The sequence below is a fragment of the Erythrolamprus reginae genome, chromosome 1 (genome assembly GCF_031021105.1).
Source record: "Erythrolamprus reginae isolate rEryReg1 chromosome 1, rEryReg1.hap1, whole genome shotgun sequence".
Lineage (NCBI taxonomy): Eukaryota > Metazoa > Chordata > Lepidosauria > Squamata > Dipsadidae > Erythrolamprus > Erythrolamprus reginae.
In genome coordinates this window covers 315,440,959-315,466,317 of record NC_091950.1, presented here as the reverse complement: position 1 = coordinate 315,466,317, position 25,359 = coordinate 315,440,959, and the positions used below count along the sequence as shown (strand labels likewise).

The 25,359-nt window shown below is 42.4% G+C and overlaps 1 protein-coding gene across 1 annotated transcript; it reads right to left on the bottom strand.

Annotated features, from left to right (window-relative positions):
• Positions 1 to 24,558, bottom strand: CCDC28A (coiled-coil domain containing 28A). Its single transcript, XM_070733584.1, has 6 exons — positions 24,367 to 24,558; positions 20,428 to 20,598; positions 9,361 to 9,524; positions 4,659 to 4,813; positions 3,429 to 3,451; positions 1 to 453 (listed from the first exon to the last, which is right to left on the bottom strand). The coding sequence occupies exons 2-6, from the start codon at positions 20,580 to 20,582 to the stop codon at positions 399 to 401; spliced, it is 552 nt and encodes a 183-aa protein (XP_070589685.1). The 5' UTR covers positions 20,583 to 20,598; positions 24,367 to 24,558; the 3' UTR covers positions 1 to 398.
• Between the last annotated feature and the right edge of the window lie 801 nt (positions 24,559 to 25,359).

Genomic DNA, 25,359 nt, shown 5'->3' with positions numbered 1-25,359 from the left:
GTCTTTAAAATTATTTTATTGCTAAAATAAATTAAACATTCATTTAATGGCATCACTGAGCATGTGCTGATTGTCTACATTGTGGAAAAGGAAGCAGGCACACCATAGTTCATTATTCACTTAATCAATACTGATTTTTTTTTCCATTTTAGAAATACTCTTTCAAGTTTCCCCACTTTTCACAGAGGATAAGGCAACAATACAAAGCATAGCAGCAAAACATGGCCATACTGTACCCTAAGCTTCAAGCCTGACAAGGCTGCAACAATGCACGTCTGCTAAGAGGAGTGTGTGCACATATTAATTATTTTCAACATGTTGGTACAGAAGCAAGGAACAGTCTGCTGGAAATTAAATGTGGGAAGTTGGATCCCCAAAACAAGCAAGAAAACGTCAGATTAGCTTCTGCTGGTATTCGGAAGATCTTGAACATCTGCTAAGTGAAGTTTCTGTCTGAAGCAAGGAGTCAAGGAATAGCATTTAATGAGTTTGAGCTAAAAGTAAAATGTCTTATGCTCTTCTAAGGTTGCAGGCATTTCAGGAGAAACAAGTTCTGAGGTAATTTCTGGTGACATTTTTAAGAGGCTGAAGGATACATAGACCCTTGTCTTTCATTTATTCTAAAAAAAAAAGGACCCTAAGTAGCAGGTGAGCATGAGAAAATGGACAAGTTACATTTCACACAAAACATACAATTGTAGTGTTTGTTTGTTTGTTTGTTTACTCATCCACTCATATTTATAAGTTCTTCCCCAGCTATAATACCAAAAATACTGAAATTCTCAAGTTGCTGTTTTATTTATTTCACTTACCCTGTTTCCCCGATAGTAAGACACCCCCGATTGTAAGACGTATCGGGGGTTTCAGGGGGGTCGGCTAATATAAGCCGTACCCCGAAAGTAAGACATATGTCTTACTTTCGGGGAAACACGGGGGTATTGCCGGGGGGGGGAGCCCGATGACGTTGCTTCCAAGCTCCCCGCGCGCCCCTCGCCTTCGCCTCGCCGCGGCGCCACCACCTCTTCCCCGGCTTGGCAAAGCGAAGGACGGCGCTGGTCCGAAGCGAGCCGAGCGGGCGGCAGCTTGCAGCGAAGGCGCTCATCCCCGCAACCGAGTCCTGCCGAGGCTCGGCTGCAAGCGGCCAGCGAGGCCGACCAGCTCCGGGGCGAGCGGCCGGAGCTGCGCCCTCCTTCGCCCGGCTCCTTTCTGGCAGGCAGGTGGGGCTGCCCAACTGCGCAGAGCGGCTCCTCCCCTCCAGACACACGCTTCCCCGACACGCGTCTGTGGCTCCACGCGTGCACGCCGCTTGGAGCCCTGAGGTTGAACTTGGAAAAGGGCTCACAAGGCTCCTGTCCCGCGGCTGCCCTTCTGGACTCTGGGGAGATGCCTTCGGGAACGCGACCCTTTCAATTTTTTTCCAATGTAAGACATACCCCGAAAGTAAGACGTAGTGGGGCTTTTGGGGGTAAAAAGAAAGTAAGACACTGTCTTACTTTTGGGGAAACACGGTATATATCTGCCTTCTCCCTGGGAATTCAGGGTGGCAGACATAGAAGCCTTTCCACCTTTTATTTCTCACAAAAGAAAACTAATGAGGCATCTTGATTTGAGAGTAAACATTGCCCAAACTCACTCAGGGAGTTACAGTGGTGAAAGGTGGACTTGAGCCTGAGGCCCCCTGGATTTAGTTCAACATCTTACCTACCACACGGAGTTGCTATTAGGCTACATCAAATGGGGTCTGGAGGCCAGTTACAGACCCAGTGCCTAACATTTTTACAAATTATGCAAAATCAAAATTATATTCCTTAATTTCAATGACAATTGGGTTGTCTACAGCCTTGGTCCAATATTCTGTCTTATCCTTTCACTGTTATTATATTTAATATTACTATATTTACTATTACTTTACTATGTTTATTATTATCTTGAGCCGTGGTTGTGCAGTGGTTAGCACGCAGTATTGAAGGTTAATTGTGCCAATTGTTAGAAGTTCGATTCTCACCAGCTCAAGGTTGACTCAGCCTTTCATCCTTCCGAGGCTGGTAAAATGAGGACCTAGATTGTTGGGGGCAATAGGCTGACCTGTTGATTGCTTATAAAGGGCAGTAAAATGCTTTAAAGTCTAAGTGCTGTTGCTACTATTACTGGAAACAATAGGAGTAAGGCAACTGGATTGGCGAAGGTATGCATTAGGAAAAATGGTAAGAAGTAATCCTGCCATTCTTTTTAAAAATCTACATAGTAACAGACACAGAGAAAGAGGGACCTTCAGTTATAGTTTATTAAGCTACATGGAAAAAAGTATTACTGAGCCAAAAAAATGACACTTCTCACTATTATTCAGGTCTACAGCCCAGACATGCAGTAAATCATACTTCTTCTTATCAAACTCTCATTAGTTCACACTTCATACAACCAATTTCCATTCAAAGCCACTAAGGAAATACAGTGGTACCTCATCATACGAACTTAATTGGTTCCAGGAGGAGGTTCGTAAGGTGAAAAGTTCGTAAGGTGAAACAATGTTTCCCATAGGAATCAATGTAAAAGCAAATAATGCTTGCAAATCCTTCAGGAAAATCCCAAACTTTAGAAGGGAGGCGAACAGAGGGCAGAGAGGAGCAGCTAAAGGGGGCGGGTGGAAGGAGCAAGGCTAGGCTAAAGGGTGAGTGGGAAGGAAGAAAGGCAAGGGGGGTGCCCCTCCCTTTTCTTTTTTCAAAAGACACAGTTTCAGTGCCTTTGCAGGCATGCAAAATCTTTACTCCTCCAAGCTGCCCCTCCCTTTTCTTTCTTAAAGACAGTTTCAGTGCTTTTGCAAGCATGCAAAATCTTTACTCCTCCAAGCTGCCCCTCCCTTTTCTTTCTTAAAAAGACACCGTTTCAGTACCTTTGCAAGCATGCAAAATCTTTACTCCTCCAAGCTGCCCCTCCCTTTTATTTCTTCAAAAAAGGGGGGGGGGGAAGAAACCCCTTCATCCCAGCAGCAGCTGCTTGGGTTCGTAAGGTGAAAATAGTTTGGAAGAAGAGGCAAAAAAATCTTAAACACCGGGTTCGTATCTTGAAAAGTTCGTTAGAAGAGGCGTTCGTAAGATGAGGTACCACTGTACTGCTCTTTTCAAAAATTGAGCAGAAAGTAAAAGTAACCAGGTAAATTTGGAGATGTGCAAATACACGGAAGTGAAAAGAAATGGAATGAACAAAAAAGGAGGGAAATGTGAGTTGCATGCTATTTAAAATAACTTGTAAATCATGAAGAAATGTTGAATGTTTCTTGGCTGCAGGCTTCAAACGACAAAACAGATCAAACTGTTCTTAGACTGAGGTGCAGTTGCCTCACAGGCACTTAATTTTACCCTTTGTATGAGATGAACTATTGTGTTTCAACAGCAATTTGGTTAAGACTGGACATTTCACAAAAAGGATACATAGAAGAATTCAGTTCTTCCAGCTACAGTAGAAATACAAAAAGTTGCACTTATTAATTGTCCAGATAATTTGTCAGTAAGGCTCAATTATTTAGAAAAGAGACTGAGATCTACTGGAACCCCAACTGAGGAAAGAATGGGATGTCCATTTCCCACAGCAATGTTCCCACACTGTTCTGCATGGTGTCCAAACTCTCCAGAATATTATTTTTTTTTATCAATGAGTGAAAAATAAACTGAATTTGCCTTTTCTGCATGAGGCTTCTACTTTGGGAAACAACAGTGGCCCGCTAATTAAATATTTTTGTTAATTCAAGAAATCTTGCAATCCACATTAGATTCAACTTTCATCCTTTACCAAATATCTAAATACAAATGTAATGATATCGTAAAGCAATGTTTCCCAACCTTGGCAACTTGAAGATATTTGGACTTCAACTCCCAGAATTCCCCAGCCAGCGAATGCTGGCTGGGGAATTCTGGGACTTGAAGTCCAGATATCTTCAAGTTGCCAAGGTTGGGAATGCCGTAAAGACAGAATGCAAAACAAATATCTGAAGCCTATCAATACCTCTTTTTGTTGCTTCCAGAGATTATAATGCTGAAATTTATGAAAATTTAATGATATTAATATAGTTTTAGAGAAGGATGAGGAGACCAAAAAATGGAATGATAATTTCCCTTTTAAATGTATTTTTCTGTTTTGAAAAAAGGAAGGCTGCAGTGTTTTTTCTTTATCAATAGAGGGTGGTATAATATTGGGAAAATGTCCCATTGTCAGTGCACCCTCACTAATGAAGGAAAAGATTATAGTTTGAACAATGTAATTTTGTTATTATGCAAACCACAAAAATAACAAAGCCACATAGTTTTGAAGGGCAAAAACCAGACCTGAAGTCAGGAGAATTTTGGCACCTCTGCTATCAATTTAGAGAGCATGCAAAATACTTCATTTTGCACAATTTTGAATGTAAAATTTCACAAAAGTACAGGCTTGAAGGCAAGGCAGGGTGTTTTGAGCACTGTGAAAGAGTTTTGCTGTTAAAATGGACCACTCTTTAAAAATCTCGTGCTCATAATTGTTTGAAACAAACAGAGCTAAAGAACCAAACCATCTTCAAGGAAAAACAAAGCCTAGTTGCTTTTTGGAAAAACATGCTTGAGACGTTTGGAAAAAAAACCTTTTTGCGAGACTCTATTATAAATTCCCTGCGCCCTGGCTATACTTACATCCGACAACAACCTATCCAGATTGGAGTCGCTAGCTGATTTCCTTTTATCTTCAGGGAGTTCTTCCAACTCTCCGTAAAGCTCCAAGTTCAAGCGGGCCAACTTCTCTTGCATTTCTCTTACATGTTCCATTTGTTCAATAGAACATTCATTTCCTGAAGTAAACAAAGGTATAAAAGAGCATTAAGCCAAAGATTTGATAATAATTAAAAGCATTAACTTTCCACCATGCTAACAGACAGATCAAAACTGCCACAGGAGGCTTAAGAAAATGATCAAAGTGCAACATCACGCCAGGTTTTGGCTCTTCAGAACCGAAGGGCAACATGACTTCACAAACCAGCTTCAAAAGAGCACTTCGCTTGAAACAGCGGAGAAGCAATGTTCCCCTTTGAAGATCTGATAACCCCGTAATTTAGTTCTTCTTCATAGTAATTCTCCCTGAACCTGTCCTTCCATAAATCTTGCAGATGGTTTTCTGCTTAGGCGACCCCAAGCTAAAGATGTGACATCTCCAGAGACTTTGAAGCCACATATCATTTTTAAAGTGGCTTTGTGGGGGTGATGAATAAATGTGATTTATTGGATTTACCTCACCACATTCAAGAAAACTCTTGTTAGTTTATCCTTTCCATCAGTGTAATATTGTAAAACTTGCACAATAAAAGAAACAGAGAGAGAGAAAATAAATTACAAATAGTCAGCCAACCCTAAGGGAAGTTTACGACACCACCTCAAATCTCAAAAGCTCTCTGTAAAGCTCCACTTTAATGGTTTACAGAAAATCAGAAGTGTGAGTGTGTGTGTGGGAGGGGGGGAATACAATTTCCAGGAAAAGGCTCTTCCAGAACGCAGGCACACCAAAGGGCAAGCAACCTATGAGTCTCCAACCCTGTTAACCAGAGGTCTTCAAACATGGCAACTTTAAGACTTGTGGACTTCAACTCCCAGAATTCTCCAGCCAGCCTAGCACAGTATAACTGGCTGGAGAATTCTGGGAGTTGGAGTCCACAAGACTTAAAGTTGCCAAGTTTGGAAACCCCTGCTGTTAACTTTGCAGAGTGACCATCAGCAGGTTCTACTGCGACATATGGGTCAAGACTAGTTAGATAAGGTAGTCCTGAAAGTACCTTCATGCTAAGCCACGTAAGGCTTTAAAAGCTAAAAGCAGCATTTGAATTGAAAAGCAGCATTAGAAATCAACAAGAGCCATTGAAAGGTACAGTTGTCATGGATTCATGTCAGCACGTCACAGCTAGCACTTGGGCTGCCACATAGTGAGTCAACAAAAAGAAGTTCAGAGGCAGTCCCATGTAAACCTGTGCAGCAGTATAGACCACTGGTGACGAAGTCGTACCATATTCATTTTTCACACCCTTAGTGGTATAGGTTCATTTTACTATTTTTCAGAAATACAGTGTAATCTGCATAGCTTGACTCACGTATCATGTTTGGTATGCTTATGAAATGGAAAAACTATAGGGTCATTTTTTGTCAAATGGACCAATTTTCAGAATCTTCCCCACTCGACCACAAAACTTTGTGGAGCTCACGCGACATTTGATCACCCTGTACTTAAAGGACTCTGAAATCTTGAATGTTTGGAATATGGACCTAAAATTTTGTGCACTTCAGTTTTAAACCATAAGGAATACCAACTCCCCCGGAGATTAGAACTGCCCCTACTCTCCCTGCCTTCCGTAAACTCCTTAAAACCCACCTCTGCCATCAGGCATGGGGGAACTGAAACACCTCCCCCGGGCATGTTCAATTTATACATGGTATGTTTGTGTGTGTGTTTGTTAGTAAACGGGGTTCTTTTTAAATCTTCTTAAATATTTTAAATTATTTGGATTTGTCATGATTGCTGTATCTTGTGAGCCGCCCCGAGTCTGCGGAGAGGGGCGGCATACAAATCTAAATAATAAATAAAATAAAATAATAATAAATACAGTAGTACCCCTAGATACGAGCATAATTCGTTCCATAAGGGAGCTTGTATCTCGAGGCAACTCGTATCTGGAACAAATAACTTTTCCCCCCTCAGAGATAACCAAAAGCAAGGATTCTTGCGCCACCTAGTGGACGCTCGGCTCGTATCCCGAATTTGAGCTCGGAACTAGAACAGAAATGTCTCTCCCCTCGTGGCTCGTATCTTGAAATACTCGCATGTAGAGCAGCTCGTATCTAGAGGTACTACTGTATATGTGCAAAGTTTCATTGAAATTGAAGGTGATCGAGTGAGGACATCTGGTCCACTTGACAAAGAATGATCCTATACTTTAATCCATTGCTTCAAAATGTTTTCCTTCATTACCGCTTATCAGAAGGGCCCCTTTTACCCACTGTAGGTAAAATACTTCAATTTCAATGTCTCTGAGAGGATTCGGTAATAGATTTGTGTTGTGGTTAGCTCTGGCCCAGCTCCTGCCCCAAGGAATGTGCAGGTGGATGTGGGGGAAACATCCACCTGCTGCAGGCCTGTTTTGCTCCCGATGGAATTTGTGTGTCATTATCCAAAGAGCCTGAGTAATTTATCCAAGCCTGAGAAGCCCTGCTTTAGTAACATTTTATTTCTGGGTGTTTCTTCTATCCTGTGAGGCTTACTTAAGGCTAGGAATAGACAATTCCACAAGCAAATCAAGCCTTGAATCTTCTTCCTTGCTCGAAATAGAAATAGAAAAGCAGCTCACTGCTGCCTTTGAGCTGTACTCATTGCTTGTCCTCCACATTCAGTAATTGCAGTATTCTGTTGCCCTAGATAAAAGCCTACTTATTACAAGTCAACAGAAAGTAGGGCTGTGAACAAAGGGGGGAAAATGCTTTGGACAGTGCAAGCAATGCTTACAAGTCAGCTCTCTGCCAATCTTTTAAAGCAGGGATATCTTTTCCTGGGTTCAAACGCCTCCCTCCAGTTTCAGCATTATTTATTGATTTTATTTATTTATTGGATTTATATGAGGACTCGGGGCGGCTCACAGCATATTAAAAAAAACACTGAAAACATCTTAAATCCAATTAACTATAAAATTAACTAATCTAAAACCCAAACTTGTTAAAAATCAATCACTCCCATTCACACAACAAACATATATTTTCTTCATCAGCCAGGGGGCAAGTAATTAATAGCCCCAAGCCTGACAGCACAAATGAGTCTTTAGACTCTTGCGAAAGGCAAGGAGGGTGGGGGCAGTATGAATCTTTAGGGGGAGCTGATTCCAGAGGGCTGGAGCCCCCACAGAGAAGGCTCTTCCCCTAGGCCCCACCAAATGACATTGCCTAGTTGATGGGACCTGGAAAAGGCCGACTCTGTGGGAACTGACCGGTTGCTGGGACTTCTGTGGCGGTCCCATAAGTAATCTGGTCCAATGCCATGTAGGCATTATACCAGAAAAACACACTGGGTTTTATGAATTGCAAGAGAATCTACAACAGTGGTTCTCAACCTGTGGGTCGGGACCCGTTTGGGGGTCGAATGACCGTTTTGCAGGGGTCGCCTATGACCATGAGAAAAGACAAATTTCCCTTGGTGTTAGGAACTATATCTTCTATTCTGGCGCTTTGGAGTATATTTTTACAATCCGAGCAATCAGGGGTTTACAGTGGGGGTGTCCCTCTGACCTTCCTTCCAATCAGCTTAAAGCTCTGTTGGGAGAATTGGCGCTAGGCTTATGATTGGGGGTCACCACAACATGAGGAGCTTTATTAAGGGGCCATGACATTAGAAAGGTTGAGAACCACTGATCTACAAGCATGCCTCTACGCATTGTTTAGCCATAATCAGACCATCTCCCATGTTTCATTTGGGAGAAATAAAACAACAGCGTTTTGTCACATTGTGTTCATTATTCTAAAGAACATTTCATTGGAATTGTTTTATTTCTTCCAATTTGTTTCAGCTTTCACAATCTTTCTGAAGAAGAAAGAAATCAAAGAGAGAAAATAACGTAAAAATTCAAATATCTAGCTGTAATTCATAACTAATGGGCAAGACTCAGATTCTTCTCCTCATGCTTGGCAAATAAAATTTGTGTCTCGTTGGGAGGATAAATTAATTAATTTATTTTATTTAACAAAATGTGCTGCTCATCTTATGGCTCAGAAGGCTCTGAGCAGTTAATTTAAGTACCGGTATGTATTATGATCACTTACACAGCTAACAAGGATGTAGGCCTGTGAGTATAGTATGCTGAAATGTTACATACCCTACTTTCTAGTCTTAACAGGTGAAGCCACAGCCACAATGGACAATTTAGTCTGAATGTTAACTTATTTTAAAAAATCTCATTCTCTTACAACTCTACTCCTCCTTTAAAAATATACATTCTGAAGAAAGAGTTTGGATAGCAAATATATTAAAAATGGAATACAAAATAGGGTGGCCAGGCTCGGAATTGTTAAATGTTACTGTTTATTTTAGTGTTGATTTTTATCTTTTAAAAACTTTTTTAGAATTATCTTGAGCATTCACCACAGTAGAAAACTGTTACATAAATCCATTAAGTAGTGCCATAATAGCAACAGTACCTTGATCTAAGCAACTTGTTCTGGCTTGAAAAAAATAAGTTTAATGAAACATTTCCCAATTTGTATGACTGCAGCAAATCATGCAGTTGCTTTCAATGTCCCACTTTTTCCAACAGTGGTCACATGAGCATTTCAACATGTAATTTATCTAGAGGAACAGTCAGAATGAAAATACCAAACGCTTGCAGTTTTCCAGAATGGAAGTCATTCAGAAGACTCAGAAGTCCTTTCTCCATTTCTTGAACATCTGATACATCTGTGAGAAATGAATGCTGGATTGGAGCTGGCTGGGATCCTTTGTTTTCCACTCCTGGTGTTTTGGTTTTCTCTTTCACACCTCTAAGACAGAAAAGTGGTCATTTAGTTCTACTTGCTACTTTGAATGTCCCACCTCAACAAATGCTCTGAAGCAGGGGGGTCAAACTCACAGCCTGCAGGCTAGATGCGTCACGCTGGCCACGCCCACACTGGTTTAAAAAAGGAAAGAAACATCATGACAACACAACACGTCACATGATGTGATGCCGCGAGTTTGACACCCCTGCTCTGAAGGAAGAACATAACCCCTTCTCTCCCAAACATATACAAAACCAATTCATTTCAAGAACTCAGGTAATGATTCATAGGATGAATTTCTAAAGCTAACAATTATTATATGTCCATTATTATTATTATTATTATTATTATTATTACTATTATTATTTATTGGATTTGTATGCCGCCCCTCTCCGTGGACTCGGGGCACAACAGTGACAAAAAACCAGAATATAAAAATTCAATACTACAACAGCTAAAAACCCTTGTTATAAAACCAATCATACATACAAACATACCATGCATAAATTGTAGAAGCCTAGGGGGAAAGATTATCTTAATTCCCCCATGCCTGACGGTAGAGGTGGGTTTTGAGGAGCTTACGAAAGGCAAGGAGGGTGTGGGCTATTCTAATCTCTGGGGGGAGTTGGGTCCAGAGGGTCGGGGTCGCCACAGAGAAGGCTCTTCCCCTGGGCCCCGCCAACCGACATTGTTTAGTTGACGGGACCCGGAGAAGGCCCACTCACCTAACTGGTCGCTGGGATTCGTGCGGCAGAAGGCGGGCCCTGAGATAATCTGGCCCGGTGCCTTTATAGGTCATAACCAACACTTTGAATTGTGACCGGAAACTGATCGGCAACCAATGCAGACTGCAGAGTGTTGTATGTGTCCATACATTTTGCTTTCCTTTATCAAAAAGGCTAATGGAAAACTGCTTAAATAGTTTAGGAAAGTCTTCAGTCTCTGGGAAACGCCTCCTTTTCTTCTCTAATTGGTATGGATCAATTACTTCAATTGTCCCACTAAGTCAGTGATGGTGAACCTGTAACACATGGAGTCATATCTGAAGGCATGCGAGGCATTGCTCTACATCAGATCCAGCACATGTGCGTCCTGGCCAGCTGACTTTTGGACTTTTTTCGGTCCTTTTTGCTCTCCCCTGGTAACAGCGAAAAACGGGCCAACCGGCCAACTGGCAGTTCAGAAATGAACTAAACAAACTTCCGGTTGGCCTGTTTGGCCATTTTGCGATGTCCTTTGGCTCCAGGAGTCTGGAGACTTCAGTGATGCCTGTGCGCATGCGCAGGGGAGGCAGCGCAGGGGTTGTGAGCATACATGGGGGTGCATACACGGCAGGCTCCCTTTTGGCACCTGAGACAAAAAAGGTTCGCCATCACTGCCCTAAGTGAAGTTATCCTATTGTGGAGTTTCATTTGGAAAAATCACGATAGGAGTTAGCTTTGTTCCGACTTTCAAAAAAAAAGATTCTGTATCATATATTTACCATTCCCTAGTTCCACATTAATTACAGTGTGCTAATTCCACACTTTGCCCTTAAAAGCTGAAAGGACCAATCTGGTATATTTAAGTTCTTATTGGTACTCTTCAATTCTTGGACCAAGAACAAGAATAAAAGGAAAATTGTTATTTATTAGGGCTGAAGTATTAGCCCTTCTCAGAAATCCAAACAATATTTGTCAGAACGAGCAGGCCTTGTTGGAATATGCAGCTCCCTCAATTTTTAGCCTTCTTGTACTGTACAGGAATGCTTGAAGATTCAGCTTTTAGTGAGACAGCTGAATTACTGTAACAGCTTCTGGCCTCATGTTTGGACTTATCTCTTGAGAAAATAATTTAGGAAAAGATATAATGTACAGGTGCCACCTTATCTTGACCAGCATGACCTACTATCTGATCAGTAAGAGTAGCAGAATCATTAGGCATCTCATGAATAACTTGCTTTTTCACTTTCTTATATTTTGGATAAACTGAGTTATGCTGTATTTAAGTAGAACCTGTTGTTTTGATTATTGTTTTGCAATTGCATTCAGTCAATTGAGCAGGGGATTCCAGACATGCCTGGATATTTGCTATCAAAGCCTTGGATGTATCTCTGGATGTATTTATCAAATTTATATGGCCCTCATATCACAGTTCGAATAACTCTTGAGTGGCAAAATAACTATCTCAGATGCTATCGAAGTTACTAGGACCATCAAAAGAAAAAAGTGAGCTTGCATTGCATATCACTATGCAATGAAAGAAAAAAATAAGAAAAAAATAAGCCCATTTAAGGGGCTAAACGTAACAGGAATTCCCATATACCCCTTTAATATATCTTTAGCAACCAAGAACTCATATCTGGAAATACGTTTCTTTGACTGGGTTCTGAGTTTGCATTCAGAAATACTTTTATTTACAGAACATTGCACAACCACTTCAAATCCAGGAGGGAAGAAAAAAGAAGGAAATTTATGGGAAATGTTCTCGCCTCGAATAATGAACAGAACTTGCACTACTGCCTTCATTCTGCAATGTTCATTAGACCTTGAAATGGCAATGCATTTATTCTAGAATGGAAATATTTCAGGACCAAACCAAAGGATGCTATCTCCTTTATCTGGACATGTCCTGTTCCATATTCTGGCCAAAACACTCCCTGCCAAATCTAAAAATGAAACGAGTCAACAGCAGCTGAGATATTTCTCAAGACCATATTTGAACTGCACTGTAGTTAGTTTTTCATTATCCAGTTCCCTAACTCTGTGAAACATGAAGTCAGATATAGGCTTGACAAAACAAAAATAACAATAACAAAACAGTAGAACTAAAACATTAGTGATGATGAGTAGCTGAGCTGGGCCATGGCTCATGTGCCTGCAGAGAGGGCTCTGCATACAGGCTGTGGCATGCGTGCTATAGTTTCGCCATCACGGTTCAATGGCACCCATCTTTGGAAACTCTAGCAATGCCACATGTTGTCTAATAACTTTATTTTTCCATTGTCTTTATTGTTACACTTTGCTTTTCAAGCTTTTTGAAAAGAATCTGGAAAACTGCAGCATCTGGGGATTAGAAAAGCCCTGAAGATGCACCTCCTTAATTGTTTCAAATTATAGGGAAGTAGAGTCCCTGGTGCTCTCAAACCGGGGCTGTTTGCTTGCAGATATTTCATTACATTCATTCTCCTTGGAAGCTCTTTGATTAAGAGAAAACTACATCCCCACCAAAACTGGTAGGGCAAGCTACTATTATGAAAACAGGGAGCAAACCCCACATGTATTCACATGGATGATGTCACCTAGTTGGGTAATGAAACATCTGCAAGCAAACAACCAGCTCAGAGAGCACCAACTGTTCGACTCTGAGCCGCAGATATTCTCTTCTATTTGAATTACAGGATTGGCAGGAAAAGTCTGCTATTATTAAATTATTAAATTATTAAATTATTAAATTATTAAATTATTAAATTATTAAATTATTAAATTATTAAATTATTAAATTATTAAATTATTAAATTATTAAATTATTAAATTATTAAATTATTAAATTATTAAATTAAATTATTAAATTATTAAATTATTAAATTATTATTTATTTAATTAATTAATTAATTAATTAATTGAGGGGGTATATTTTATCCCCCTTAAAACCTTGAAAAACTTCCAAAATTGTGTTCCTTGCCCTGCCCATCTGTGGGTAGTCTTTCCTAACAGTCTTTCCTCCATACTAACCTACCCAGGCTTCATGCTCTGGGGCAGGGGTAGGCAAAGTTGGCTCTTCTGTGACATGTGGACTTCAACTCCCAGAATTCCTGAGCTAGCATGATTGGCTCAGGAATTCTGGGAGTTGAAGTCCACAAGTCATAGAAGAGCCAACTTTGCCTACCCCTGCTCTGGAGAATCCAGAGCATGATACCATGGTCTTTTGAGACCGAAGGATGCCAATGGAATGAAATGCCTTACCCACTTGAGATGTTATGCAAAGCTCCATGAAGCTCTTGAACTTATGGAAATTTGTATTGAAATAGTGTACTGACAGGAAGAAAAGCAACTTCTTCTTTTGTTTTATGCACCATTTTTTGCAACTAATAAAGATCACACTCCATTTTAAAAATACAAACCTCCCATTTAGTTAAAGAAGAAGCATATACGTGTTTTTATTATTATGTCAATACAACACAGCAAACGAGATCACTATGCTGGATTTCGTATTTCATCACCAGTCGGGCGCTTCCCAAGCACCTAGGACTGCGTGATGTAGCGGCGAATTATGTTTGCCAATCCCAGTAAAGCGGCCTTTTGCAATTGACTGATGGAGATTGTATTTATTTATTTATTTATTTATTTAATTTGCATTTGCTTTTGTATTTGTATGCCGCGCCTCTCTGTAGACTCGGGGCAGCTAACAACAGTGATAAAAACAGCATGTAACATTCCAATCCAATACTAAAATAACTAAAAAAAACCTTATTATAAAACCAAACATACATACAAACATACTATGCGTAAATTGTAAAGGCCTGGGGGAAAGAATATCTCAGTTCCCCCATGCCTGATAGTTTGTCAATTCCGTGCCAAGTACCACTTATGCCAGAGTCGTTGCAGCTTGATTTTTAGATCTTCGTATTTATTATTATTATTATTATTATTATTATTATTATTATTATTATTATTATTATTATTATTAATTAGATTTGCATGCCACCCCTCTCCAAAGACTCGCATGTATGTTGATCTATCACAACAGAATAGGCGTTGATTGCTTACCTGAACGCCTCTTCTCGTACGGTGAGCGGGTACAGCAGTCACATGGGGTTGCTCATGTCCAATCCGGTGGAACTGAGCCTAGTATTAAAAAAGCTTGCCGGATCCGCCCCTTCCCCAGAATTCGCGAATCCATAGACTAGGCTCAGTTGTGAAGCTCTGTAGTGTTCAACTCTCCTTGTTAGAGGAAGAAAGGTATAGAAAGGTAAAGAAAACACATACAAGGGCGGGAAGTGACTGCTGTACCCGCTCACCGTACGAGAAGAGGCGTTCAGGTAAGCAATCAACGCCTATTCTCCGTACTGAAGGAGCGGGTCCAGCAGTCACATGGGACATACCCAATAGATGGTCCCTAGGGTGGGATTAGCTTGCTATCGTGAGAGATAACGGATTGGAGTACCCTTCTGCCGAAGGCAGCGTCCGCTGAAGCATAAGAATCAATTTTGTAGTGCCTGATGAAGGAATTTGGCGAGGCCCAAGTGGCTGCTTTGCAGACCTCCTCCAACGGGGCTTGAGTCGCCCAAGCGGCCGAGGTGGCTGCGCTCCTGGTGGAATGCGCAGTGATGTTCCTTGGAACTGAGAGGGAGGCCGACTCATAGGCCTTAGATATAGTCCCTCTGATCCAACGGCCTATTACTGTTGAAGACACTTTTGCCCCCATGACTCTGGGATGATAGGCTACAAAAAGTGCTTCTGACCTCCGAAAGGGTCCTGTGCGTTGGATATATATTCTCAGTGCTCTGGTGAGATCCAGGGTGTGCCATCTAATTGCCAAGGGATGGTCTCGTTGGAGGCAGAAGGAAGGTAGGACAATATCCTGAGATCTGTGGAACATGGAACTGACCTTGGGTAAGAAGGTGGGGTCCAGTCGCAAGACTACCTTGTCCTGATGGAATTGACAAAGGTCCTGCCTGATTGAGAGGGCAGCCAGCTCCGAAATGCGTCGGGCAGAGGTAATAGCCACCAGGAAAGCTACCTTAAAGGATAGGTACCTGAGGGACGCCGATTTTAGGGGTTCGTATGGTGCCTGCGTGAGGGAATGGAGAACCCGTGGCAAATCCCAGGATGGATACCTGTGGACCTTGGAAGGTCTGAGGTTGGCTATGCCCTTGAGGAATTCCTGAACTTCAGGGAGGGATCGGAGAGGCTGTCTGCGGGGACCCCCTAGGACAGATGAAATGGCTGCCAGATGACGCCGGAGGGTGCTGGTGGAAAGCCCTTTATGGAAGCCTTGCATAAGGAAGGAAATAATTCTGTGTATGGGGATGCACAGAGGGGAGAGACCTTCCTGTAGACACCACTGGTGAAACTTGGACCACGTGTGGTCGTAGATTCGATTGGTCGAGCCCCTTCTGGCCTTTAAAATGACCTCCACTGAATCGGAGTCATGCCCACGCAGTTCTAAATCTCTCCTGATAACAGCCAGGCGGTGAGGTGGAACCACTCCGGGTCTGGATGGAAAGAGGCCCCCTGCCGCAGCATATCCCCCGAAACGGGGAGTCGCCAAGGGTCCTGGACGGACAGCTGTTGGAGATCCGCGAACCAGGGCCGGCGGGGCCAATGAGGGGCGATTAAGATTACTCGGGCCCTCTCGGTGAGGACCTTGTGAATCACGTCCGGGAGGATTGGAATTGGAGGAAATGCGTAGAGTAGGCCTGGAGGCCATGGGCTCCGGAGGGCATTGATTGCTTCCGCTCCCGGGGATGGAAATCTGGAATAGAAGCGAGGGAGTTGGGCGTTCGCATTGGTCGCGAAGAGATCCAGAACTGGTAGGCCGAATCTGAGGGTGATTTGCTGGAACAGGTCTTGATGGAGGTTCCACTCTCCTGGGTCTATTGTCGCTCGGGATAGCCAATCCGCCTGGACGTTGAGACTCCCCGAGATGTGATCGGCTAGGAGCGACTGGAGATGTTTTTCCGCCCAAAGGCCCAACTTGAGGGCCTCCCTCATGAGAGCCTTGGATCTCGTGCCCCCCTGTCTGCAGATATGGCTTTTTGTGGCAATGTTGTCGGTGAGAATGAGAACGTGCCGGTTGGGGATGCGAGGAGAGAAATGCTTCAGAGCCAGGGAAACGGCTCTTAACTCTAGCCAATTGATTGGCCTGGAAGCTTCCTCCGGGGACCACGTGCCCTGGGCTATCATCCCCTGGGCGTGGGCGCCCCATCCCGATAGACTGGCATCTGTGGTGATGACAAATTGATCCGGGCACCTGAACGGGGATCCTCTGTCCATGGCCGGAGACTTCCACCACTTGAAGGATCTGCGAACACTCAGTGGGATGACAATGCGTCGATTTGAGTTGCTGTGCCCCGATCTCTGAAAAGGCAACAGAAGCCACTGGAGTTCCCTAGCATGAAGGCGAGCCCAGGGAATGATGCCTATGCATGACACCATCTTCCCCAAAAGGGAAGATAGAGTAACTATGGATACTGAAGGATTAGATAAAACGTTAGAAATTAACTCCACTATGCTGAGTTTTCTCTCGGGAGAGAGAAAAACCTGGGAAGATTTTGAATCAATAATGGATCCCAGGTGAGGAATGGAAGTGGAAGGTTGGAGGTGACTTTTGTCAAAGTTGATGGAAAACCCATGGTCCTGAAGGACTGACATGGTAACAGAAAGGTCTGACTTCACTCTCTCTAGGGAGTTCCCATGAATTAAAATATCATCAAGATAACATAAAATGTGGATGGGAGACGCCCGGATATAGGCCGCCAGGGACCCCAAGAGCTTTGTAAAGACCCGAGGGGCCGAGGAAAGGCCAAATGGCATCGCCCTATACTGGAAATGCCTGCCTTGAAAGGAAAAACGTAAAAATTTTCTGTGGCATTTGGCTATAGGAATGTGAAGGTAGGCCTCAGTGAGGTCTAAGGAGACCATGAAATCTCCCGAGTGAATGGCGGCCAAAATAGAAGACAAGGAGTGCATCTTAAACTTTCTATATTTGATGAATAGGTTTAGTTTCTTTAAATCCAAAATGGCTCTCCAACCTCCGGAGGACTTTGGAACCATAAATAGGATGGAATAAAACCCTTGGCCCTTCTGACCGGAAGGGACCGGTTGAATGGCTCTAATGGACAATAGATGAGAAATGGCCTCCTCCATACGGTTACAATCTGAGGATGACCTGGGAGAAGGGCAGGAAATAAAACGTTTAGGGGGAGGAGAAATAAATTCTAAAAGAAGGCCTGTTTGAACAGTGTCAATGACCCAAGGGTCCTTGGAGGTGAGACGCCAATTTGAAGCGAAATGAGCTAGGCGACCCCCTATGGGACTGGAGGAAAGATTACCATCTAGGTTTTTTTGAAGCCCTGTTAGAGGAAGCTCCCCTTTGGAAGCGAAAACCTCTACCCCTGGAGTTCCTACCTTGGGAACGAAAGCGGGGGGAATACTGACCTGGAGATCTCTGATAGGAAGCCGCTTGGTCTTGCTGGCGCCCTGGGCGACGAAAGGACTGCGTTTTGGTAACCTTTTTCGTGGTTGGACCCAAAACCTTCTTCTTGTCCGTGGTCTCCGTGAGGAGTGGATCCAGAAGATCACCGAAGAGAAGGTCGCGCTTTAAGGGGCCCTGGGATAACTGCCACTTTTGGCGAACTCCCGCTTGCCAAGGGCGAATCCATAGGAGTCTTCTTGCCGTTGTAGAAGCTGCAATAGACTTAGCAGAAAATCTAGTAGATTGCAAGGTGGCATCAGCCACGTACTGGGCAGCTGCAAAGACCTTGTTGAAGTCTTGTTGACCTCTCAAGTCATCTGGAGGAATGTGCTGTTGAAGTTGGCGAAGCCACAGCAGCATGGCTCTGGAGAAGAAGGAGGCTGCTGCAGAACTTTTAATGGCCCAGGAATCAGCGGAGAATCCTCTTTTGAGCATTTGCTCGATGCGCTTGTCCTCTGGACGGAGGACTTCCTCCGCCTCGCCTGGCACAGCCGCTGCCGAGTGAAGAATTTTGACAGGTTCATCTGGTTTGGGAAAAGATAGAAGCTCTTCATAGGAAGAGGAGAGTTTATACAACTTTCTGTCCTTGGTAGAGGGATTAAGGCCAGAGGCTGGAAAATCCCACTGTTTGAGTAAGGCATCTTTAAACAATTTAGGCATAGGAATTACCTCATTATCCTCCTGTTCCTCTGTGAAGTAAGGTAAATTCTCCTCCGGGGGATCAGTGGAAGTGGAGGCTTGTTTCTCCTGGGCTGCTAATCCCGTAGAAATTCTAGCTTTGAGGAGGAGAGATTTGAATAGTTGAGAAGGGAAAATAGTAATTGGAGGAGGGACCTTTATTTGGGATTCCTCATCCTCTGATAAGCCCTGGAAAGGGTCTTCATCCTCCTCTACATCCTCATATTCATCCTGGGAGGATTCTGAATCATCCTGAATAGGAGCTCTGACCGCTGGGGAAGAACCCAAGGGGCGGGAGGAACGAGAAGGAGGAAGAGGTAAAGGAAGCTCATTGATGGAGGAGAGTTTGGCATCAATGGCTTTGGACAACACAGCAAAAATAGATTGGAACTCAGGAGGTAAAGTGGAAATATCAGCAGAAATGGCAGAAGAATTCCTAAAGGCCTGGGAGGATCCTGGCTGGGGGGAATCTTCAATAATATCTGGTTCCTCTGGACCTATGCCCCATAGGTTAGGTTGGGGTCTGTCTAGGTTTGGCTCATCCAGAGATAACACAGGGACCCCAGAAGGAGGCAGACTAGAGGCCTCTGGTGGGTCTTGACTACTGATTACTTGGGCCTGCACTTTCAAACGTTTTGCTGATTTGTCATGAATTTTTTGTAGGGCTAGGTCCCTTCTCTTCTCAGCCCTGGTGACCTTGGTCGAGGGACGGGCCCCTGGAGAAGAGGAGGAAGAGGCCTGGGGGATACTAGTAATCTCATCGCCTGTAGGCCTGGCCTCTCTGGGACCTTTAGTTGTGCCTCTCTTGGGAAAAGTAGCCATAGTCTGACAATTAACAGAAGACAAGGCTGAGCCAATAACTAAATTATAAGGAGAAGATTTCAAGGACTTCCCAAGAGGAATGGATCCTGCTTCGAGGCCTCGAAGCTGCTGAGACGTGAGGACAATCTGGGCAAACCCAGAGTTCGTGCCCCCAAATCCAGCGGGGCCAGCCTCCCTAAACTTTGCAATTAAGTAAAACCAAGGCACTCTGGTTGGAGGCTTAGCCGGTGGAGAATTTAGCCTGGGACCCCCAAGGCCCGCTCCCGGATCCACGCGGTGGACTGAGGCCTACGCGGCTGGCAGAAGGCCAACACGAGAGGCCTAGATATTTTAAAAAAAGGGCGCGAAGGCCTTCGCGCCGAAAAAATCGCTCCGTAGAATTTCTTAAGGGAAAAGCGATCGACTAAGTCCAGGAGACTAGAAGGCGTCTCACTCCGCAGGAGGTATTTTATAAGCCCTTAAATATTTGTATACACTAATAAAACAATAATTCAATGATAAATACTTGCACCAGAACCTCCAGGCCAAGGGATTAGAAGAATCCACAAGCGGCCGCAGGAATCGTAACCGGCAAAACCGCCGGGGGAAAACGAAACCGCAACTTCTCCCAAGGAAAAAAGCCGAGCCGCTTTATTCTTTTTTTCTTTTAAACGGCTGGCGCAATTAGTGCAAGTAATTGAATAAAGACAATAAATCTTACTACTTTTTTGAAGGAAAGGTCGAAGGGAAGGTGTTAGAATGTTGAACGAGCATTCACAATACAACCGCAGGATATGCGAACTGAGCGAATTCTGGGGAAGGGGCGGATCCGGCAAGCTTTTTTAATACTAGGCTCAGTTCCACCGGATTGGACATGAGCAACCCCATGTGACTGCTGGACCCGCTCCTTCAGTACGGAGAATTAAAATTAGTTTGGAAGCAAATACTGCTCCTAAGGACTAAACTCCTAAATGGAGTTTGGATGATTTCAAAAGGGGCCAGCATACTTAAGCTTGAGTTTGTCTGACCCATATCCTCCCCAAATGAGAGGAGTGGAAAATATCCCACCAAGAAGCTCCTGGAGAAAAAGTTTCACAAAAGGAGATGCCACAGACATGGCAAGCTGGATAGTTTGTGCGCCAGGTATTCTTTATCCCTTAACGTCTCCCTGTTTGAAAATTGTACAGCCCTCAAATTTAGCCAGCTTTGATTGCCAGTAGCACATTCCATATACCATATAAAACCTTACCTTTTAAGCTTTGGTCTTTGTAAATGAACCTGGGATGAAGAATTGGTAAACGCTATACTTTTGCTAGAAGGCAGAGTGTTTTTCTTGTTGTGAACTTGACTGACATGAGTCATGGATGACTTGGGACTTCTCCTTTTGTTTTTTTTCTCCTCCATTTCCTGATTCTTTTATCTATTATAATAGAGGAAGAAAAATTAAAAAAATATCATTTATGCTTACTGTATCGTGATTTCAATGGAAAAATAATTTTGCACAGTGTGTATTTTTACATTTCATAAACCAGTTTGATTTTATTTGTTTTGCCATCTATCTTGCAACAAGCCAACTCAAGATATACTGGAAATCAAAATATAAATCCTCCAAATTATCACCACAATGTAGCACTGAAAGACAGCACAACGCACCACAATGCAGGAAAGACAGAAAGACAGAAAAAGAGAAAAAAGAAAGAAAAGAGAGAGAGAGAAGAGAGGAGAGGAAAGAAAGAGGAAGGGAGAGAGAGGAAGGAATGAAGGAAGAAAAGAAAGATAGGGAGAGAGGGAAGGAAGAAAGGAAATTCCAAAATGGAAGTGTTGTACCCACCAACAATTGCCACCTGCCCATTTGTCAATGGAAAGGTGCAATTTGACAGCTACTTTTAGTAAAGGAAACATTATTAGTCAAATCCTATGACTATATTATTCGAAGCCAGTAATTCATGAAATATTTTCCAAATAAAAATAGTAAGAGTTAAAGTTGCAAACAATGGCTCTTGGGACTTTTTATCGATTATGTCCTTCGACTCTTTGAAAAGAAGGGTATGCATTGGATAAATAACATCATTTAAATACTCCCACTAACTAGTATTTCACCTGGAGTAAAATCAGTTCTATTTTCCATGGTCTTATTCAAAGAGTGCTGTAAAATCTTAGTTAACAAAAGTCTTCATAATTTCATCTTCAAAAGTGGATCTAAAGCAGTGGTGGCGAATCTGTTACACACCGAGTGTCCAAACTACATGCACGCATGCCCAAAATTAAAGGTGCATGCATGGACATGTGCATGCGTGGACATGCGTGCTGACATGCACACATGTGTGGTAGAGATCCGAAGGCCAGCTGACCGGTGGGAGGCAGGGAATCCCAATAATGGCAGCACAGCAAGAGGTGAGATCTTCTTCTTTCATGAGCTTCTGTTTAGTAGTTTGCAGAAAACAGAAGCTTATGAAAGAAACACCACGGAGTTCTGACCTGGTACAATGCTTTGTGTGCCAGCAGAGAGGGTTCTGCATGCCATTTCTGGCATATGTGCCATAGTTTCTCCATCACGGGTGCCTGGGTGGCACAGCAGGTAGAGTGCTGTACTGCAGGCCACTGAAGCTGACTGTAGATCTGTAAGTCAGCGGTTCAAATCTCATCACCGGCTCAAGGTTGACATCCTTCCAAGGTGGGTAAAATGAGGACCCGGATTGTGGGGACAATATGCTGGCTCTGTTAAAAAGTGCTATTGCTAACATGTTGTAAGCCGCCCTGAGTCTAAGGAGAAGGGCGGCATAAAAAAAATAAATAAATAAATAAATAAATAAATAAAAAATAATAAAATAAAATAAAATAAATAAAATAAATAAAATAAATAAAATAAATAAAATAATAAAATAAATAAAATAAAATATAAAATGAAATAATAATAAAATAATAAAATAAATAAAGTAAATCATAATGAACGTGTAATCCACAGAAAACGTATTAAAATGTATAATAATATCCATTAAAAATTGGGAATTACTGGGAAGGTCTGTAAGTGATATCAAATAGAAATGACAGCCAATATGATCAACCTTGCTTGAAAATCAGTATGAGTACACCCTTTTAAAAAATGGTGGTTATTCAGAAGAGAATACTGTAGATAGCTGTTTCCACCTCTCACCCCAAAAATAATTCAGCTCCAATGACCTATTTTTAAGATTCCAATCTGTTCAATAAAAGTTTTGCACGGCTATCAAATTGTTGTCCTATATATCAGTGATGCCTTTTTTTTCCTTTTTGGCATGCGTCCTGAAACTAAACTGTGCATATGCGCTGGAGCACTGGAACCTGGAGAACAACTGTTGGGAGCGCATGCACACGGCAGCTAGCTGCACTTCTGAGTTCCATCATGCACACATATATGCTGGACAGTTGGTCTTTATGTGAAGACCAGTTGTATGGTGTGCATGCGTGTGACAGAACTCGGAAGAGCAGCTGGTGATAGCACATGTGCCGACACAAAGAGGTCTACATGCCACCTCTGGCACGGTGCTATAAGTTCATCATCAAGGCTATATATGCGTACTCATCAAAAAAGTTCTTGAAAAAAATTCTGTGCATTCCTTACTACTTCAAGGACTGTGAGTGTTCTACTACAATTCCATTCAAAGTGGCAGGTGTATCCCTAGATTATGGCTTTAAAAAGTCAAGATAATAACCACACATAGTTACACAATCCTTGAATGCTGATTTGTTTTTATATTTTATAGTGTGCATTTTATGCATTCATTTTATAGTAAGCTGTCTAGAGCTAGATGGTCAACAATTGGGATTAATATAGGTATTCCTTGATTTACAACTATTTGTTTAGTGACTATCTCAAAGTTACAACACTGAAAACAGTGACTCGCTGAAAAAAGTGATTCATGACCGTTTTTCACTGTTATAAACCTTATAGCATCCACTCTTATAACCATTGTGGCATGGCCATATGGTCAAGATTTGCATGCTTGGCAATTAGTTCATATTTACAATGGTATTTATGATGATGTGTCCCACTATCATGCAATTAACAAGCGAAGTCACTGGGAAAGTTGAAATCATTGGGAAGCCAGATGGTGACTAAGGTCATAAAGTAGGGAAAACCTATCTATTTCACTTAGCAATATAAATTCTGCCCTCAATTATTATGGTCATAAGTCAAGCCTGTATATAAATATGTAACCCTTGCGGTTTTGACACTATCATTATGGCTAGCATTTTTATTTTTTTATTTTTACTATGTCCTGGGTAATATTTTAAGGACGGGAAATTTTTTTAAAATTAATCCTTTCCTTCTGAAGTCTTGCTTGACCTGTTGCTTTGGAAATGACAAAACCATTTTTTAAGATAATGGTGCTGAAGTGGTCCTTTGGTTTAAGAAGCTGCAGAAAGCTCACTTACGTCTGGATTTGATTTCAGTCTTTGATTAAGTCTTTGCTACTCTATAATGCAATAGAATTCTTTATTGGCCAAGTGTGTGATTGGTGGAATTTGTTTTTGGTGTGCATGCTCCCAGTGTACACACCAAAGACAAATTCCTTGCTGACCAAATAACACCCTCATTGATTCCAGATAAAACAAAGGAAAAAGTAGAGTGAAGCATCACCTGCAGAAAAGGATGTTTGTAATAATAATAACAATAATAACAATAACAATAATAATAATAATACCACCAACACAACTTCATCTCATGACTTCTCCTTTTGAAACCTAAATAGCCAGATCCGCAAACCCTTTAATCGAGGCCATGTTTCAAGGAAGGAAGGAATTGAAATAGTTTTCCCTGAAACTTAAGCTGATCGATGCCCGAGGGTCAAGGACCAAGACCTGTTTATACGCACTCCCACGGCCACGCAACAAGCGTTTCTTAACGTTTCTTAACGTTTTGCAAACGCGTGATCGATCCCACCCCATTTTCTCAGTTAAGAGAGTTGGAAGAAAACGGTTGTTGTAGGCCAGATGTAGGCAAAGTTGGCTCTTCTATAACATGTGGACTTCAACTCCCAGAATTCCTGAGCTAGCATGATTGGCTCAGGAATTCTGGGAGTTGAAGTCCACAAGTCATAGAAGAGCCAACTTTGCTTACACCTGTTGCAGGCAGTTCGGGTTTCCACCTTGTCGTGGAAGTGCTGGTAACCTCAGGAGGGGGGGAGCCATGGGTCCCTGGACCTACCTGCAGCGGCGAGGAAGTGCCCGATCTCTCCTCCAAACGTCAGTCCGACTGGATCACCGTCACCTGCCGGCACTTGGTTATCCCTTCCCCGATAAGGTGGGTCACCCCACCCGCACAACTCAGCCCTTCCGAATGAGCCGGCAGGACGAAACTTCCGGGCCCGCTCCAAACAAACAAGAACCCACGTGCTCTAGGAGACGAGACCGAGAGGGGAGAACCCGGAAGAGGTCGGTCACGTGACAACGCGTTTATCTCCATGGTGCCTCTCATGACACTGAGATGTTGCCCGACCCTTCGCTTGATTCTTTCTTTCTTTCTTTCTTTCTTTCTTTCTTTCTTTCTTTCTTTCTTTCTCTCTCTCTCTCTCCTCTCGCTATTTCTTTCGTTCTTACTCGCGCTTTCTCTTTCTTTTTCTTTCTGCATCTTTTTCTTCTTTCTGTATCTTTCACTTTCTCTCGCTTTCTTTTTCTTTCTCTTTTTCTTTCTTTCTGTATCTTTTTCGATCTCTTTCTCTTGCCTTTCTTTCTTTCTGTATCTCTCTCCTCTCGATCTTTCGCTCTTATTCTCGCTCTTTCTCTTTCTTTTTCTTTCTGTATCTTTCTCTTTTCTTTCTGTATCTCTCTTTCTCTCGCTCTTTCTTTTTCTTTTGCACTTTCTTATTTTGCTTTCTCTTTCTCTTGCTTTCTTTCTGTATCTTTCTAAATTTCTTTCTTTCTTTCTGTATCTTTCTGTCTTTCTATATCTCTTTCTCTCGCTCTTTCTCGCTTCCTGTATCCTTTTCCTTCTCTTCTTCCTTTTTTCTCTTTCTTTTTCTCTTTTTCTTTCTTCTCTCCCTTTCTATCTTCCTGTCTCTCCTTTCTCTTTCCTTCCTTCCTTCCATCCTTCCTTCCTTATTTATTTATTATTTATTTATTTCTCCCTCTTTGTCTCTCCCCCCTTCATTCCTGTGTTGGACATTGATCGACCTGTATTTATTTGTACCTTTTTACTCAG

What these genes read in the sequence shown, in the direction of transcription:
- CCDC28A (XM_070733584.1), bottom strand. Translation starts at nt 20,582, where the DNA reads ATGGAGGAGAAAAAAAACAAAAGGAGAAGTCCCAAGTCATCCATGACT. An exon ending in CAAAGACCAAAGCTTAAAAG is followed by an intron (nt 9,525 to 20,427) that starts GTAAGGTTTTAT and finishes TTTCTGTCTTAG; the next exon opens with AGGTGTGAAAGAGAAAACCA. An exon ending in TGGAAAACTGCAAGCGTTTG is followed by an intron (nt 4,814 to 9,360) that starts GTATTTTCATTC and finishes TGTTTACTTCAG; the next exon opens with GAAATGAATGTTCTATTGAA.